At 37.5% G+C, this 17155-nt stretch overlaps 4 protein-coding genes across 6 annotated transcripts in view; 2 read left to right on the top strand and 2 right to left on the bottom strand.

The window, feature by feature from the left end:
* LOC126379823 (uncharacterized) overlaps positions 1-5926 on the top strand; it is a 64618-nt gene extending 58692 nt beyond the window's left edge. Inside the window, exons 10-21 of one of the 3 annotated variants that reach the window (XM_050028749.1) lie at positions 34-447; positions 593-880; positions 979-1532; positions 1636-1842; positions 1958-2080; positions 2159-2416; positions 2743-2960; positions 3227-3419; positions 3499-3638; positions 3811-3923; positions 4363-4417; positions 5006-5926. In XM_050028749.1, coding sequence (XP_049884706.1) covers positions 34-447; positions 593-880; positions 979-1532; positions 1636-1842; positions 1958-2080; positions 2159-2416; positions 2743-2960; positions 3227-3419; positions 3499-3638; positions 3811-3923; positions 4363-4417; positions 5006-5033 — 2591 coding nt within the window. In that variant the 3' untranslated portion in view covers positions 5034-5926. The remainder of the gene's footprint in view (positions 1-33; positions 448-592; positions 881-978; positions 1533-1635; positions 1843-1957; positions 2081-2158; positions 2417-2742; positions 2961-3226; positions 3420-3498; positions 3639-3810; positions 3924-4362; positions 4418-5005) is intronic. The other 2 variants (XM_050028750.1, XM_050028752.1) reach the window with 2 other exon arrangements.
* Positions 5927-6039: 113 nt separating this feature from the next.
* Positions 6040-7812, top strand: LOC126379841 (protein enabled homolog). Its single transcript, XM_050028785.1, has 4 exons — positions 6040-6604; positions 6688-6880; positions 7184-7609; positions 7716-7812. The coding sequence occupies exons 2-4, from the start codon at positions 6718-6720 to the stop codon at positions 7751-7753; spliced, it is 627 nt and encodes a 208-aa protein (XP_049884742.1). The 5' UTR covers positions 6040-6604; positions 6688-6717; the 3' UTR covers positions 7754-7812.
* LOC126379839 (putative nuclease HARBI1) lies at positions 7784-9091 on the bottom strand. The gene is made up of 2 exons (XM_050028782.1): positions 8911-9091; positions 7784-8661 (listed from the first exon to the last, which is right to left on the bottom strand). Exons 1-2 carry the CDS (start codon positions 9079-9081, stop codon positions 8026-8028), a joined length of 807 nt encoding a protein of 268 aa, XP_049884739.1. The 5' UTR covers positions 9082-9091; the 3' UTR covers positions 7784-8025.
* A 7043-nt stretch (positions 9092-16134) lies between these two features.
* Positions 16135-17150, bottom strand: LOC126380718 (uncharacterized). The gene is made up of 3 exons (XM_050030308.1): positions 17024-17150; positions 16616-16836; positions 16135-16507 (listed from the first exon to the last, which is right to left on the bottom strand). Exons 2-3 carry the CDS (start codon positions 16815-16817, stop codon positions 16275-16277), a joined length of 435 nt encoding a protein of 144 aa, XP_049886265.1. The 5' UTR covers positions 16818-16836; positions 17024-17150; the 3' UTR covers positions 16135-16274.
* Between the last annotated feature and the right edge of the window lie 5 nt (positions 17151-17155).

The raw sequence follows: 17155 nt of genomic DNA, 5'->3' as shown, positions 1-17155 counted from the left end.
ACCTAACTTTTGGCATTTTTACTAACAACGCAGCAAAACCGCCACTCATCACTCATACGGAACCCGACATCAAAACCACAAATCATCGAGCGACATTTTTACCGTCAATCATAGATAATAAAGAAAACAAGGAACTGAATACAGCTTTAAGGAGAAGAAGAGATAGGTTCGCGAGACAGGCCCATCATATCATACAGCAACAAGAACTTCTAAATAACTCACATAACATTTACAACGGACTGTTCAACAATTACAATAGCAACCATGTTAACACTAATGGAAACTATACCAATGGAACTTATACCAACAATAACGGACATTATCAAAGTTTAAATGGCAATGCAAACGGTACTGAAAACTACAATAATGCTACGAATGGACAACATGATGAAGACGCCACATATAACAGGACAAAGACTCATAACTTAGGAGACATCCTGAAAAATGGTTTGTTCATTTAACTAACCCACTACTAATCACCCGCATTTTCTGATCTGCTTTAAATTTTGCTTAATTAATATCGCTTGAATAAAAGCAAATTGTATATTTTTTAAATATAAATATTAACTTTGCGTCAATTATGTGATAATAGGTAACCAAAGATACACATCTGGTCTAAAGCAGAGAATCCAAAATGGTACACTTGGCAGCGTGACAGCAGTGGATACTCTGACGGTAATGAGACAAAAACAAATCGACTCCCCCGAGGTTAAAGATGACCGAGGAATTCTTTTAAATAGGGAGCATAGTATCAAAGATCTGGCCCAAAGACTAACCAGCCCCGTGAGCCCCACAACGGAAGAAAAACCACTAAGAGTGTCTGATATGGCCGGTATTGTATCAAAAGCCAAAGAAGAATTAGCAAAGTCTCAGTCTAAGGGTACGTAACTTCAGCGACAAATGAGTAGGATTAGTCTTACTTTCTATTAATATTACTACAACTTTTACAGCAACATTAATACTTTTTAAATTTTGCAGAAGTCATAAAAAGTCCTACTATAGAAATCGCCCCCAAAGTGCATGAAATAAAAGTATCAGAAAATGATTTGCACTGGGAAGAGTTGAAAAAAGGTTGTCTGAACAGGGAGTTCCATTTGTGTGACTTGGATTTCTCTGACTTACGACTGGACTCGGATGACGACGTAGATTCTCCAGCGGCGAATGCACCTGGTGTGCCACCGCCACCGCCTCCAGGAATGTTCCCTCTACTCGGCATGCCTCCTCCGTTACCGGGCTCATTCCCACCACCACCTGCGCCATTTCCTCCACTTCTTAAATGCAATGTTCCTGCTCCGCCACCTAAACCACCTTTATCATCCGAAATGTGCAATGATTCGGATAGTTCCACGATAAAAAAGAACAAGAAGACAGTAAAACTGTTTTGGCGTGAGATCCACGAAAACCCAATGCCATTCACCGTCAGATCCAAAGTTGGTGGGTTAATCTGGGATGATCTACCAGAAGTCCCATTGGATACTAATATGTTAGAACATCTATTTGAATCGAAAACCAATGACTTAGTAATCAAGGAGGTACGTATTTAATTTAATTATTTTGATATTCACAGATTAGGAGACCATATCGTAGTCAATTGTCTGTTCCTCTTTTACAAAAATTAATATTTAAATATTTCAGAAACTTATGGAACCAAAAAGAAATTTAATATTGGACGCTAAACGTTCCAACGCTATCAACATCGCCATGAAAAAACTACCGACACCTCAAACTATCAAGGCTGCTATCATGAAAATGGACGCGACTGTAGTAGGCAGAGAAGGCATTGAGAAACTTCTTACCATGCTTCCAACTGAGGAAGAAAAAGTTAAAATCCAGGAAGCTCAGGTAACAGTAAATTTAATATTATAAACTAAAACTTTATATATTTTTTATAAAATCAAATAAATTATTTATTTTATTTAATGGTTACGATTCTTACCAAGAAAATATTTTATTTCAGTACGCCAATCCAGATCTACCACTCGGTAGCGCAGAACAGTTCCTATTAACCCTAGCCTCCATAAATGAGCTGTCTTCAAGACTTAAACTATGGGTCTTTAAATTGGATTTTGACAATTTAGAGGTACAGTAAAAAATATTTTCACAAAAAAGGTATTTTACCGTACCAAAGTCTATCGTATAAAAATGGTTGTCTTTTCAGAAAGAAATAGCAGAGCCACTTATGGATTTAAAACAAGGGATAGAATTGTTGAAGATGAACAAAACGTTCAAAGTAATATTGTCTACCTTAAGATCGGTGGGCAGTTTCCTGAACGGAAGCCAGGTGAAAGGATTCCGCCTTGAATACCTATCCAAAGTCATGGAAGTGAAGGACACGGTACACAAACATCCACTTCTGTACCACATCTGCGAAATGATCATAGAAAAATTCCCAGATAGCACGGACTTCTTCAGTGAGGTGAGATGGGTTAGAGTCGCTAGTTGTCGCACAAAACAAAATCCAAAAAAGGAAACTCTTCCACAATTCCCTTTTTACCTTCTTGCTTAAACAATGCTATCTGTATGATATCAATATGAAAATTATCAAACAATGTTGTAATTGTTAGGTATTTTTTTAATTGTTAATTCATTTACACGTGAACTCAGCAAGGTTGGAAAAACAACAAATTGCAACTTGTCTTTCACTGGAGATTTTCAAGTTTAGAAGTCTATATTTTTCTTTATTTGAGATTAATGAAGTGGCACAATTATCGTCCACCTAATAAAAATATTAAAACCTTGCAGGTTGGCCCGGTAATTCGAGCATCGAAGGTGGATTTTGACATCCTCAGCACCAATCTACGCAAGCTAGAGACAGAATGCAAAGCTTCGTGGGATCACATGAAACGCGTCGCCAAACACGATAGCTCACAAATCATCAAAACCAAAATTAATGAATTCCTTACAGATGCTGCCGAAAGAATAATTCTTCTATCCGTCATTCAAAAGAGAGTGATGAGCAGGTAAACAAATTAGCTCGATAGAAAAAAAAAATCTTATCTTGTCGTAACAGTAAAAGTGCTAAGCGATTTTCTTTTGTTTTTGCAATGCGATTATCATTAATTTACACTTATTTGAAAGTTACACTCAACCCTTCACCACACAAGACAACTACACTTCACAGACTAGTAAAATAAAATTACACGGGATAATTTGAAGACACACCAAGCACCGCGATGTGTATTATTGCTGATGCAAAGCTACAATAGAAGGATGTTTTCTTTCATAGATACAGCAAGTTCTTACTGTACTTGGGAGTACCCCTGGGAGACCTTACCAAAACGAAGCCTTCAGAGTTCTTAAAGGTGATTGCGGAGTTTGCGCTCGAGTACCGTACCACGCGAGAGAGAGTACTACAACAGCTGGAGAAGAGAGCTAACCACAGGGAGAGGAACAAAACAAGGGGAAAAATGATTATTGACGTAAGTGGTTTTGAATATCCCAACCTAAGCTTCAGAAACATATGGTATAAGTCTCTAACGCTCCCTTTCATTTGTACAGGTTGGTAATTACAACGCTAAGAACGGTGACCACACCGCTGACAGTGCACTGAAGGAACTGCTAAAGACTGACCCTGACACCGATAGTCTCACTGAAAACCGAAGGAAGTCTCAAGCAACTAACAGAAGAATACTTGTAAAGTGAGTCTCGTTACTTTTTGGTGTAACGTTATATATTTCGTTATGTACATGTGACCGTTTTATACCCTAAGGTCTTCTTTGTTATCACGTGGATGTATAGCACGAGTTGACGAATCTCAATACATCAATTTGAGGGGTTGGTTTATCTATAATAGACTTAATTACTTTGCAGCGGTGATATGGCGGACGATGAAATAATCGAGAGCCTCGTGCGATCAGCGACGTCAAAGCGGAGGCCGGTGCCGCGTGATCGTAGAAGGAATCGAATCTCGGATAAGAAAAACTGTAAGAATTCTTTCATTAATCTTTGATACAATATGATGTAAAAATATGGTACGGCTCTTTAATTTCACAACTTTCACGCTTAATGTACACAGAGCCGAACAGTACACTGGATGGGCTGGGACGCGAGATTCTGTTTGCGATTTCATGCACAACCTTGCGCCCAAATATTACTAGTGTTGCATTCGTTCTTTGTTCCATTAGAATACAAAACACTAGAGCCATATATCATGTTTCAAAAATACATATGTAACGCCGCTGCGAATTTTTAAATAAACAATTCATATAAAGATTTTGCTGAGCGAATTTCAGTAGGTCTGTTTATGCCTGTATATATTTCTGCTGTGAAATGTCGGTAAAGTTACCCTCACTCTTCTTCAGCGCCAAAGAAAAACAATATAAGAAAAAATTTACTCATTCTGAATTTATATTGAATTTACAGTGAACAGAACCCTGGATGGAACTCAGTCATGGCCCGGACGAGAAAGTAGCCCAGGGTAAGTAGGCCTATTGTAAAATATGTACCTCCTACGTAAGCTGGTGATTTGACAAAAGTCAGGCTCATAGAATGAAATCATGATGTCCTTTATCCCAATGAAAATTCAACACAGTAACATTATGTTCATACATAAACTCAAGCCTATGTCCCATCGGAGTAAGCAGAGTCGAACAAGAAGTATACCTTCAATCTGGACATACTTCTCTTCCTTCCTCCACATTCATCAATCGTTTCATACATTTACGCCGGTTCAGAGCAGATCGTACTAAACCTCCTTTTCAGGACATCCCCAATTTATTTAAAGTACCTACTTACATAAGTACATCCTTCTACGTCTTCCTCTACCAGCCCCACCAACGGCCTTCCTCCCTCTATTATCCTTCATCCGTTTTCTCCGGAACAACTTAACATTCCCTTTTCAATCTTAGTCACTATTACTCAACAACGCAGATACTACGCAACGGCCTCATTTCTACGGCATTAAATAAATCCTACTTTCATACTTCTACTATACTTAACACTTACTACCGAACAAAGTTTAGGTAAGGAATTAACGCATATACTTATAAGTTGTTTTTTGTTGCAGGTCACATCAAAACATACAACATAGGTAGAATTATGATATTTTAACATGTAAAGGCAGTCACCGGGAGTATTCGCGTATCAATGACAGTAGGTGTTCTATTAGCTCACGGAGCTTGACAGAGCGTAGACGACATGTCGACATGGCAATTCTCTAGTGACGTGACGTTTTCAATATCGATATATTTTTATTATGTATGAAACAAAATGTGAATAAAATAATACCACGTTTTCATTTAAGTTAATATTTATTCATCTGAATCATCTAACGTTAATTTTATTTCTAAAATATTATTCTTAGTTTTCAATAATTTCTTGCTATATTTATAATTTTGATTGACCATAAATATTTAGATTAGATTTCTTTTAAATCTATTGTTTTTCTTTTGTGTTAATGTTAATTTCTAATTCAATGAATTATGTGAGCGAGATTATAATCGATAAACGCGGTCGATGCGGACTCGTGCGACACTAAGACTAAGACGCCGCGGGGACTGTGCGGGTGTGCGGGGCGACCCCGCCTCCGCGGCTCACCTCATGCCCCGATTGCCATGTCGACCTGTCGTCAACAGTAGAGACGCTTTTGTAACAAGAGGTCGATTTCACACAGCAGAATATGAATGGTGATATGTTTCACCATCTATGGTTCATATCATATGGTTTATAGTCTATAGTGAGCATAAATTTCGCGAATATTTATAATGATAGGTAATTCTGGAATAGGTATCAACTGTTAGGTAGAGGTGTCCTTTGTTCGCATACTATGTTATGTCCTGTTAATGATGTTCATAATTTTTTCTTCATGATAAAGTAATCACTCTTTATACCGTCGTTATCTATTACTAATAGGCTTCCTTCATAATTGTTGTTGTCCCAGGATTTTTCCTTCATTGTGCTGTAGTATCTCGCTTGTTGCTTTAATGATTCTAGGGCCCGTATTTATAAACTGATCTCAATACCGCTCTCAAGAGCGATATCAACTGAGTCACTCTCAAGATGTAAACAGCGTCTTAAGTGCGACGTTAATTAATAGACGAATATTGAGCGCGTATCACATGATATCGATCTCAAGTTCAGGATCTCAAGTAAACGTCCTAATTGAGTGAACTATAGACCGAACGAATCAACGTTTCGTTCTTGCTTAAAAAAAATATTTCGGTTTAGGGCTTCAAACATATTAAAAATTGTTCAATTATTTACTAAAATATAAAAATTATTATAATTCATACGTACGTTATTTAATTTTTTTATAAAAATGGTCATTTAACGTTTTAGAAATAATTTGTTATGATTTCAAAACGCAATGCGTAGTGAAAACGAAACGCAACAAACATCATTGTCAAAAAAAAAATATACGCGTCCTTCGCAACCACTTGTTTTGTTTTTGTTTATCAATAATAAACGTAAAGTAATTATTTTCCACAACGATGACAACAATTATATTTTTACTCTCCTCGAGAAGAAAACTTTTTTGGATATTTTGAAAAGATACTCCTCGGTGATAGAGAATAAGGATACCGATGGCGCTTCAATACGCGCAAAAAATTAAGCTTGGGATATTGTAACCAGAGAATACAACGCAAGCCCTCATGCCACTAATCAGGTAAACAAACTTATTTAACCTACAGTGCGCGATTTTACTCTCGCTTTTTGCTAGATTTTTTATAATTGCATCCTTGATTTTAGGTTACTAATAAACAACTGAGGAGATTGTGGATGAACCTCAAGCAGCGGCAAAGGGAAGCAGAACGTCAACATCGGCTAGCTACTGGAGGGGGGCCTGCAACCAGTGATGCAGTTGTAGACCCAGATGTGTCTGAGGTGGCCCCAGCTCTAATAGTTGGTATTGATGATGCTGTTGACTCTGATACAATTCCAGGTAAGTAATTTTCTTCTAATATAGCATCTATATCGCCGAAGGGGTAGGCAGAAGTGTATAGTAAATACAAAATCACTACTTGCCAGCTATGTTTAAGTCTGATGTAATAAGGGGTGAGCCTATTAACATGAATTCAAACTCATAAAGTAAAATTCAGTGGTCTAGAGCCGGAGCTGGGATTCAAACCTGACAGTATGATGTAAGCCACACATTCTCCGAAAACAGCTGTCATCAATTCTATTTTTTTAAATATGTAAATTGGATAATTTTTTATATTTCTCTCTTTAAATTACTTTGTTCCAGTAACCGCTGACCTTGCCGTCCAAGAAGTAAATATGGACTCGCAGCCCGTCTCTTATCTTGCACCACTTGCTGCCCCAACCCGGACAACATTGACACCACCTCCACCTGGAGTAGGTCCACTACTGTCTCTGTCTATATCTACCCCACTACCAGCTCTCCCCACAGCCACTCCACCACCACCACCTCTTCCTCCATCCACTCCACCACCACGTCTTCCAACCCCACCTCTTATTAACCCATCAAATACAGCCACCCCAACTTTTCAAAGGCATAAGAGTTCTATTCTGGATAAGGAATATAAAGACAGACAGAGACGGGCTAACGAGATTCATGACTTGGAGGTTTTATTATTAAGAGAAAGAATAAGAGAAGCAAAGGCGAAAGCAGACCTTGCAGAACTTCAACTGCAGCAGCAGTGTTCCTCAGGTACATCAGTATTACCTACTTGCTCATCATATTATTTTAAAAACTAGTATAGCTTAGTTAAGTCCTGGGATAATTAATAAAACATTTTTCATCTAATTTGTTTCAGATAGTGCAACTGATGGCAGAAGAGAGGATGTGGCATAATATAATAAATGGAATATTGTTAATTTATGAAATAAAAGCATATAAGTCAATATATAAAATATGTTTTATTAAATGATTTCAAATACTATTCCATCACAAAGCACTGCTCATAAAGACTATTGGTAATAATTTTCAACAATTGAATTTCTAATTAAAAATCCAGTCCTAGTGCTTGGTATTATACTATCTGTTTCTTCTTGTTCATCATTCTGATTCTCATCAAAAACCATGACATCATTTAAAATTAATGACAAGTTGTGTAATACCGCACATTATACAATTATATGAGAAACAGTTGACAGTTTGTTACCTAGGCCTCTAGATAAACAGGGAAACCTCCGCTTCCAAATGCCGAATGTTCTTTCCACAACATTTCTGGTTTTTATTTGAGCTCTATTGTACCGTACTGAGGGAGCATCTTCGGGGGCAGGTCTTATAGGTGTGAGAACAAAAGGTAGTGTAGGATACCCATTGTCTCCGACAAGTCTTCCACTTAAAATACCCTGCGTGTATTTTATGTAAATTGATGACATTTGAAATATCCTAGAATCGTGCATGCTGCCTGCCCATCTGGCTACTATGTCTAATATTTCCCTCCGGGGCCCTGCAACAACCTGGACATTAATAGAAAAATCTGATTTCCTATTTCTAAAGACTTCATGGTGCTGGCACCCTGGTGTTGATACAATTTTAACATGGGTACAGTCAATAGCTCCATCGATCCCGGGAAGTCCAGGCCACTGTCCATGTCTACCCATCTCTTTAAACAATTCTCTGTTTCTGTTAGCCTCTGCTCCTCGGGGAAACTTTATGTAGTGTGTATGCAATTGAGCTAGCAACTTTGAAACCTTCGTAATAATATTTGAGGCGGTAGGCTGTGATATGTGCAGTAAGTCTCCACAGACTATCTGAAAAGGCAAGGTTTGTGTAAGTCATTTATGTAAAATTAAATTACTTCCTATTACTAACTTATTCCTGTCCTGGACACAGGCTTTCCTTCATTTACTCGTTCAGAAGGATATGGTGCATTGCTCTACTGTATCCAGACCTCAAGATGTTCAAATACAGGCATAGTAATTTCGGTGTTCATTGTGCTGTCACTTACACTTTTTAAAGACAAAAGTAGAATAATTAGTATTGAATAAATTCTGGCTTACCTGAAATGACGCTGTAGCATAAAATCTCAGAGTTAATAAAACTGCTATTTCCGGAGCAATCGGTAGACCTCTGTTGTCCTGTTTTTCTAAGTCACTTCTCAGTAACGATGTTATAAACAATACAGATTCTTGGCAGAATCTGTATCTTTTCTGGAACCGATCCGCTCGCATTTCAAAGGGATTTTCGGCGTCCCTGATATAAACTTTTGGCAAACGATACGCATCTTGCCATAACAAATCGTCGTAATGATCTAAATCGTCGTAATAATTGATTTCTTGTAAAATATTTTCTAATTCCATTATCGCGAGATCACAAAACCCGCACTCAAGTCACGGTTTGACGGCACTCAGCAAACACGATCTTAAGTAACATCTTGAGAGCACTCTTGAGAGCCGAGTTTCGTTTATTAATACGGCGTCACTCAGTTGATATCGTAACCCTAAACGCGCACTTAAGTTCCGTTTATTAATAAGGACGTCATCTTAAGAGCTCACTCAAGATAGATCTCAGAGATAAGAGCGGTTTATAAATACGGGCCTAGGACTTTGAGAAGTATCCCATAGGTTTTTCATCCCCTACATTATTATAGAAGCTAGGATTGCAACCACGCGTTCCCGAGATATAATACCTTGACAAACTGATCCTATAATGGTTCCATTTTCCTTACGGAACCCTAAATTTTCGAAAATTTAAATTATGAAGAATGATTATTATGAAAAAAATATTAATAGGAAGAAATAGTTTATGCGAGCCAATGGATCCGTTAGGCGAATGCTTTCAGTGAGTGATCGCCTTAATTATAATAACTGTATTTTGTTTGAGGTATGTAATTTATTAATATTGAAAATGGAATCTCATTCCCTGTGACTATGTTCCGTATTGTTGAATTAAAAGAATGTATTGTATGTGTAATAAAACTTAGAATTTATTGGATGAATAACCTGCTGAACCGGTAGTCATGAAGTTTCAGAAAGATCTTGTAAAAACTGAAAAGTCGTCGGTAGGTACCTATATCGTCCAATATTACCTGGTTATTCAACAAGTATAATTATTAAGTATCACTCTAAGTAGTATCAGTGAGGCAGATGTAATATATTGATTTTAACTAACTGAGGTAAAAACTATTGACTGATTTTTACTTATCTTATTGTGGTGTTTTGTGTATGTATTAGTAAATTGCTTCTAGGATATGTAGGTACCTAGAATACCTGCATGAGCAGGTAGGTACTGAAACAAAATGATAAATGTTGAAATGTCTCCTCATAGGTACCTACCTCAACAGACAATAGTTAGTAATATCACTACGCCTGCTTTGTTTGAAATCATTATGTAATCTGTATCCTCTAAGCTTTTATTAATGTAAACTTTCATATTCATCAGAGTAAATAAACTGATAAATTGATTAAATGACAAAAACGTTTAATTCTTTACCTACCTAATTATAATAAAGGTTTACCCGAAAATAATTTTACTCCCTCACCTACTAGTCAAAGTGTATTCTCAAAATAATAATTCATAATGATGTCTACTTCCTATGGTCACTGTCGTGTTACTGTACTAAATAGGTACCTATCTATCTAAATTCCCGATTCATATCACAAATAGCAAATTAAATTAAATTAAAAATATTACTTTTGAGTTTAATTTCTTCGTTTGAAAAATCGTCTAATTACCCTAATAGGCTACTTGACTACCCAGTCAAATGATACTTTTTACGTGTGCGTCAAGCTAGCGGCCTCAAAAAAAAAATGGGCACGAAAAAATAATTTGACCATACCAAAAAATAGTACTCTTATTGAAAAAAATAGTACCTGTTGTAAAAAAATTAGTACCATCACGGTTCTGGATTTATCTTCTTCTTCGTCGTTCCCTCACTGCTGAGGATCGCGACCACAGGTTATGGTTTTCCACTCGGTACGGCTATATGCCGCGTGGACCGCCCTCTGTATGCTGCCGCCCACCGTCTTCTTCACGATGTCAGACCACCTCGTAGGCGCCCTTCCTCGCGCACGTCTGCCATCCATTTGCCCAACGATGATCTGCTTCTCCAGACTGTGCTTCGGAGACCGCATAATATGTCCGAAGAAGCTTAGGGCACGATTCCGGCATATTGAGGAGAGCCGCGTCGTGATCTTGAGCTCTTCTAATATGGACTCATTCGTACGCATCGCAGTCCAAGGTATGCGTAGCAACCTACGCCAACACCACATTTCGAAAGCATCGATCTTACTGCAATCGCGGCTCTTCAAGCTCCAAGTTTCGGCACCGTACATAAATATGGAAAACACCAGAGCCCGAACCAAGCGCACCTTAGTTGTGCGACGAATACCACGGTTCTTCCAAATCTTATCGAGATTAGCCATCGCACTTTTAGCCATAGCAGCCCTACGGCGGATCTCATCGGTGCAGCCTCCGTCACAATTTATCAAGGACCCAAGATACACAAACTCGCTGACCTTTTCGTACCCGCTCAGTGCACCGGTAACTGGAAGTAATTGTGCTCGCCACCACTATTTTAGTTTTTGAATGGTTGATCTTAAGACCGAGTTTGGCACTCTCTTCTTCAATTTTCTTCAGAATAATTGCCATTTCTGTTTCACCGGCCGCAACTATTGTTGTATCGTCTGCGTATCTCAAGTTACTGACCTTGTGGCCACCAACTGAAATGCCGCCGTCCCAACCATCTAGTGCTTTCCTCATAATAAATTCGCCGCACAGGTTAAATAACTTGGGTGACAAAATACAGCCTTGACGTACGCCTCGTTCTGTGTGGAAAGCTTTGGATTTCTGGTTTTCCAATTTCACGAAGCATGAACCATCGAGGTACAGATTCTGTATCAGGAAAATTAGGTGTTTAGGCACGCCCATCTCCACAAGCACTGGATTTATAGCCATGTTTTATTGCACTTGCTAGCTTGACGGTGAGCGAAATTTGGCGAGTGTTAACGACACGACAAGGTCTTTCGCTTTGATTTAAACGCCAAAAAATAGTACCGAAATAGTACTCACTCCCTGCAAAATACCGAAATGAGTACTTCAACGGTTCCAAAGTTATAAAGGCAGTTCTTTGATCCCGCTGGCTTGACGTTTTGAAAATACCTATTATCTGGGGAACGCTTGCATACTTCAGTATGTAACTAATTTCAATAAACTCGTATGAAATAGTACTTCCTACCATCATAATTTTGATCCGATTCTCTTTCTAGAAATATGTTAAAAAATCATCATAACCTATGCCATACATTTGTTGTTGATACAGTCACGTAGACAATTACATAACCTCACAATTTATTCGTAAGTATTCCCATTTTGGAGGTCTACCCTACCATTTCTTTGCACTTCAGAGTGTTGCTATTACAAAAAATTGCTATTGCATACACCCATATGCAATAATTTTAATAGAAAATGGCTGCATGGGTCTAGTTCTTATTGAAAACAATCTGTGATTTTAATACATCATAATACATTTTTAATCTGCTGTTTTATTTTATAATTTATACCTTCATGTTCAATTTGTTACGGATCGAAGTGTTTGTTAATAAACAATTTGCAGTATTTGTAGAATAACTCAGAGTTTCAACAATGATATTACTTTCATCTGACAACCCTGGCACTTCACCAATTTTTACCCAAAAATGGGGAAAAAATACTAAAATCTGACAACATTCTTCTTGAGCATGTGTAATAATTTTGTTCGCGACTGTACCTGTCTTGATAAATGTATGACATAGGTTATAATGACTTTTTGACATATTTCTACAAAGAGAATCAGGTCCAAATTATGATGGTAGGGAGTACTATTTCATACGAGTTTATTGACATTAGTTACAAACTGAAGTATGCAAGCGTTCCCTAGATAATAGGTATTTTCAAAACGTCAAGCCAGCGGGATCAAAGAACTGCCTTTATAACTTTGGAACCGTTGAAGTACTCATTTCGGTATTTTGCAGGGAGTGAGTACTATTTCGGTACTATTTTTTGGCGTTTAAATCAAAGCGAAAGACCTTGTCGTTAACTCTCGCCAAATTTCGCTCACCGTCAAGCTAGCAAGTGCAATAAAACATGGCTATAAATCCAGAACCGTGATGGTACTAATTTTTTTACAACAGGTACTATTTTTTTCAATAAGAGTACTATTTTTTGGTATGGTCAAATTATTTTTTCGTGCCCATTTTTTTTTTGAGGCCGCTAGCTTGACGCACACCTTTTTACGAAACGTCAATACGTAAGTTTTCTATAGAATTTGTTTGGAAAGACTGTTCTCTGACGTCATCCAAAGGACGTTACATTCGTATGTAATTTTGGTTGGGATCATTCCCAACGACCCGATTACTCTAGCTAAAGAGGCAGCCAATCAGCTCGCGACAACAAACACTTCAGAACCCTAATATCGACGTCGCCAGCGAGGTCGACGGTTTCCCTCATTCGGCGCTTGCCGCTATCGACCCGCTAAGATCAATTAATTCTTTATAAATATGACCCCCTCAGACGACACCGTGAGTCGAGGTTCGCGCCCAACCCTGTTGTCTTGAATTTTGTCTCAACGCTCCATTTATTTGGCCAGGAGATAATAGTTTATAAGTAGGCGGTAATGCACGTGTATTTAGCTAGTACACTTTCTGCATACCATCATCTCGTTGCCTTCCACGCACGGCGGCAAAAAATCGCCGCTAGATGAAATAGGATTTAAAAAATAATTGGTTATGTTCTGTTTGCAAGTCCGCGGAACTCCGTGTTGCTCTATGTCTGCATACTATATAATAAGTACATATACATAAAAAAAATATGTATGGAGCGGGGTGTCCTGTCACAGACATTTTCAAACGTACAAGGAGACTCCGATTACTAGTTTTATATTAGTATTTTTTTTTTTTCATTTTATACATATAACTACCTAATCGCTACCTGAGCACTGCGTTTTCCGTTAATACGAGAGCGGACCGTAACAAACCCTTGGGCAAGCGTAATTTATATTCTGTTTGGGGCTAGCAAGTAAGCCTCATATATAATCCGCCTGAGAACAGCCGACGACGTCATCCAAAAATAATTCGCACCGAAATTCAAATACTGTTTTAATATGGCCAAGCCAATTCAATACATGCAAACTGAGATAAGTCTCCTCGAGACTGAGACGCGTACAACAACCATTAGGTCTTAGAAGGTCCGGGTGCTCGCCACATTGCCGAACTGCCTCGCTCAGCAGCAGACTTCTGACCAGAGGAGTGTGGGTTACCGACGCTTCAGGGAGGCTAAGACTAACTGTAAATTCCCTAAATAATTTGGTGTATTACTTTAATATTGTATGCATTCTTAAGGTGTATTTTGTACCTGAACCCCTGGACCTACAAATACATTAATTGATATTAACATAACCAGTCTATTTTGTCCCATTGCTAGGCACAGGCCGCTCCTCAGTCAGCTGGACAGGGTGTGGAGCATATTCCTAGTAAGTATGTTTGAGCTAACATCCACTCCATCCGCGACTTTTGAAGCCGCCCGAAAGCATCCGACTCCGCATGACGACAGCTAACTTGTACCATATCCAAGAACGACGGTTTCGTGTCCTCCGAAACTAGAGGCGCAACAGCTTTTCCACCCAATGGGTGATCGCTCATGATCGATATTGTATCGATCAATATGTTCAAAATCATTTTTTTAAATGCTACTCTGTTGTAATTTTCTATACAAAAACAATACTGATCATGTCATACAAATTTATTTTAAAAACATACAAAAATTAAAATCATTGCAAAATTATAAAAATTACATAGGTACTAAGCTACATAAATGTATTTGTGCAAAATAATTATCTCAAAAACATATTCGCAAATGCTTGCATTTAATATAATCATAAAAATGTATCTCAAATTGTGTAAGTATAAAATACATTTCTTATCAAGATTCACTCCAAACTAAACATTTGTCTCCATCGCTGGTTTTAATAGCTTATGAATAATTTGTAAATGTTGTAAATAGTTAATACATTATTAAAATTTAATTATTTCCTAAAATATAAAGGCACTATTCAGGCTGTTGAGTAAAGACAACATAAATAATGCTACCCATTACTTTGTATGACATTTAGGTATGTACTTAGATAATATCATTTAACCTCTGCATTTAGTTAATGGTGTCTCATTTAAAAAGTTTTATGTGAGTCATATTACATATAAGATCAAGACTTGTTTTCATAATGTTCAAGTACAAATGAGTAACAACAGCACATTAATCATACTACTCATCGAAAATCCTTGGTATATGCTCTCTAGTCGCTACTGTAAAAAACCAGACCTGTCAAATCTTCAGCTTAGGTAAGCGGACTGTATGAAAAACGGGATAATGCTAGGGGGATGATGATGCTCTAACATGGACACAATATGACAACTGGTTATACAGCATCTTCGCAATAAGAACTAAAATATAATAACATTGAATTATTCTTGTTTTTCTCCTTCCTGCCTTATGAAGTAATTTTATTCATCACATGACATTGGCAGAATAAGTGTGACCACACAAAAGCCATCAGTCAAGAATTGAATTGACAATATATTTTAAATGCAACAAAAAATCTTCATATTTATGTACCTATATGACGGATCAACCTTATAAAGAGCTCAGCATGTTTTAAGTTATATTCATACATAGGGCTCATTAAACTTACACACTAAATTACAAACTATGTTATAAAAATCAGATCAATCAATGGACGGATACATTTTAATGAGGATTGCAGCCCAATCACAAAATAAAAAATTCAATTATTTAAGTAGGTAGCTATCAAAAGTATTTAGAAGGAACCCTAAAGTTTAGGTTTCCTTCCAATTGATTAATATAATGATGAAAAAATATAAAAAAACTGCAACCAAACTACAGAAAAATCTCACTCTACAAAGTATGAAGCAAGAAAATATTTCCCTAATTTTGAATTTAGTGTGATGTCACATAGGATATAGCTACTGGACCATCAAGACACTTCTAGTGAGACCTCATTTATTAAATTCTGATAAGAAGTTTAGCAGTTAGGAGGGAATACACACATACACACACATATATGCATAGCGGTCAAATACATAATGCTCCTTCTTGCTTTGCTGTAGTTTAGATAAAAAATATTTCATCTTTCTGTAAGAAATTTTTATAATGTGATTGTGCTCCAACAGTTTTCTTGTAGCAACTATTGAGACATTAAGCATATGATACCTTCTGTTCATATGCCTCTTCTTCATTCCAATATTCATGGTCAGCAAAAGCACTGTGGCGGAGCTTACACCATCTTGCTCCAAACCTCAGCATCAGTATAATGACCATCAGTACAAACAAAGAAAGTATAGCTACAGCTGGATATATCATTAAAAATGCCATCTTATATATCACTTTCTCGCTTATGCAGTTCTAAATACTCTTGTGATGAAGTAAGTGGTTGCTGTGAGAAAGACGGAGGAACTTCTGATTCACGCTTGTGGATTTCGTGATATTCCTCACCAGTAAATGAATGCATGTAATGTACTTGATGGTCAGGATTTTCCAGTTCTGTGAAGTCAAGCGGTGGCTGCTTGTGTGGTGTTGCTGACCAGATAGACACAATCCAACGATTGCCTGTAAAAAAAAGTACATTTATTGCTACATTGAAAACTCATTGAAGAAATTTAGGGCGGCAGATATACAGAACAGACACGAAAATACTGTAAACTAAACTTAACTGACCTGTGTGCCGATCGAGCCAGTAGTCCGAGTATCGTGAACAACAGCACACCACGTTTAGGATGAGAATCAATCCCAAAATAACGGAGCAAATAGCTATGGCAATATAAAAGGGTGTGAAATCGCCAACTTTCGATATTATTGGATTTATAGATTTGTACGTCCCATTCCCTGTAAAGGAAGCGTGTATGTCAGATGCCGACATTTTCTTACTAGAAACCGACCTGCCGAAGAAAAAATTCAAGTCAAAAGCTTGGAAATACACTACACTGTCTGGGACCGTGCCTCCCTTTCAAAATAATGGAACCAAACTGAAGTATGGCTGCAGGGCGTTGGCACAGCAAGGCGTGATATAACACACGTAACGGTCAAAAAGATGCCTCATCATAACATAAAATCTTTTGAACTCACCTTAAATATTCTGTTCTCAAATATAGAAGACACTCAAAAGATTATATTATATTTAGGACAAAGCTATAAATTGACAATTTCAAAAGACGCACTCGTAAAGTATACCGGTACATAACATAACACAAACCTTGT

The sequence above is a fragment of the Pectinophora gossypiella genome, chromosome Z (assembly GCF_024362695.1).
Source record: "Pectinophora gossypiella chromosome Z, ilPecGoss1.1, whole genome shotgun sequence".
Classification (NCBI taxonomy): domain Eukaryota; kingdom Metazoa; phylum Arthropoda; class Insecta; order Lepidoptera; family Gelechiidae; genus Pectinophora; species Pectinophora gossypiella.
The sequence above is the reverse complement of the archived record's forward strand: the minus strand, read 5'-3'. Positions and strand labels throughout refer to the sequence as shown.

What these genes read in the sequence shown, in the direction of transcription:
- LOC126379841 (XM_050028785.1), top strand. Translation starts at nt 6,718, where the DNA reads ATGAACCTCAAGCAGCGGCAAAGGGAAGCAGAACGTCAACATCGGCTA. An exon ending in TGACTCTGATACAATTCCAG is followed by an intron (nt 6,881 to 7,183) that starts GTAAGTAATTTT and finishes ACTTTGTTCCAG; the next exon opens with TAACCGCTGACCTTGCCGTC. An exon ending in GCAGCAGCAGTGTTCCTCAG is followed by an intron (nt 7,610 to 7,715) that starts GTACATCAGTAT and finishes AATTTGTTTCAG; the next exon opens with ATAGTGCAACTGATGGCAGA.
- LOC126380718 (XM_050030308.1), bottom strand. Translation starts at nt 16,817, where the DNA reads ATGTCGGCATCTGACATACACGCTTCCTTTACAGGGAATGGGACGTAC. An exon ending in CTGGCTCGATCGGCACACAG is followed by an intron (nt 16,508 to 16,615) that starts GTCAGTTAAGTT and finishes TTTTTTTTACAG; the next exon opens with GCAATCGTTGGATTGTGTCT.
- LOC126379839 (XM_050028782.1), bottom strand. Translation starts at nt 9,081, where the DNA reads ATGCGAGCGGATCGGTTCCAGAAAAGATACAGATTCTGCCAAGAATCT. An exon ending in ATGCTACAGCGTCATTTCAG is followed by an intron (nt 8,662 to 8,910) that starts GTAAGCCAGAAT and finishes TTGCCTTTTCAG; the next exon opens with ATAGTCTGTGGAGACTTACT.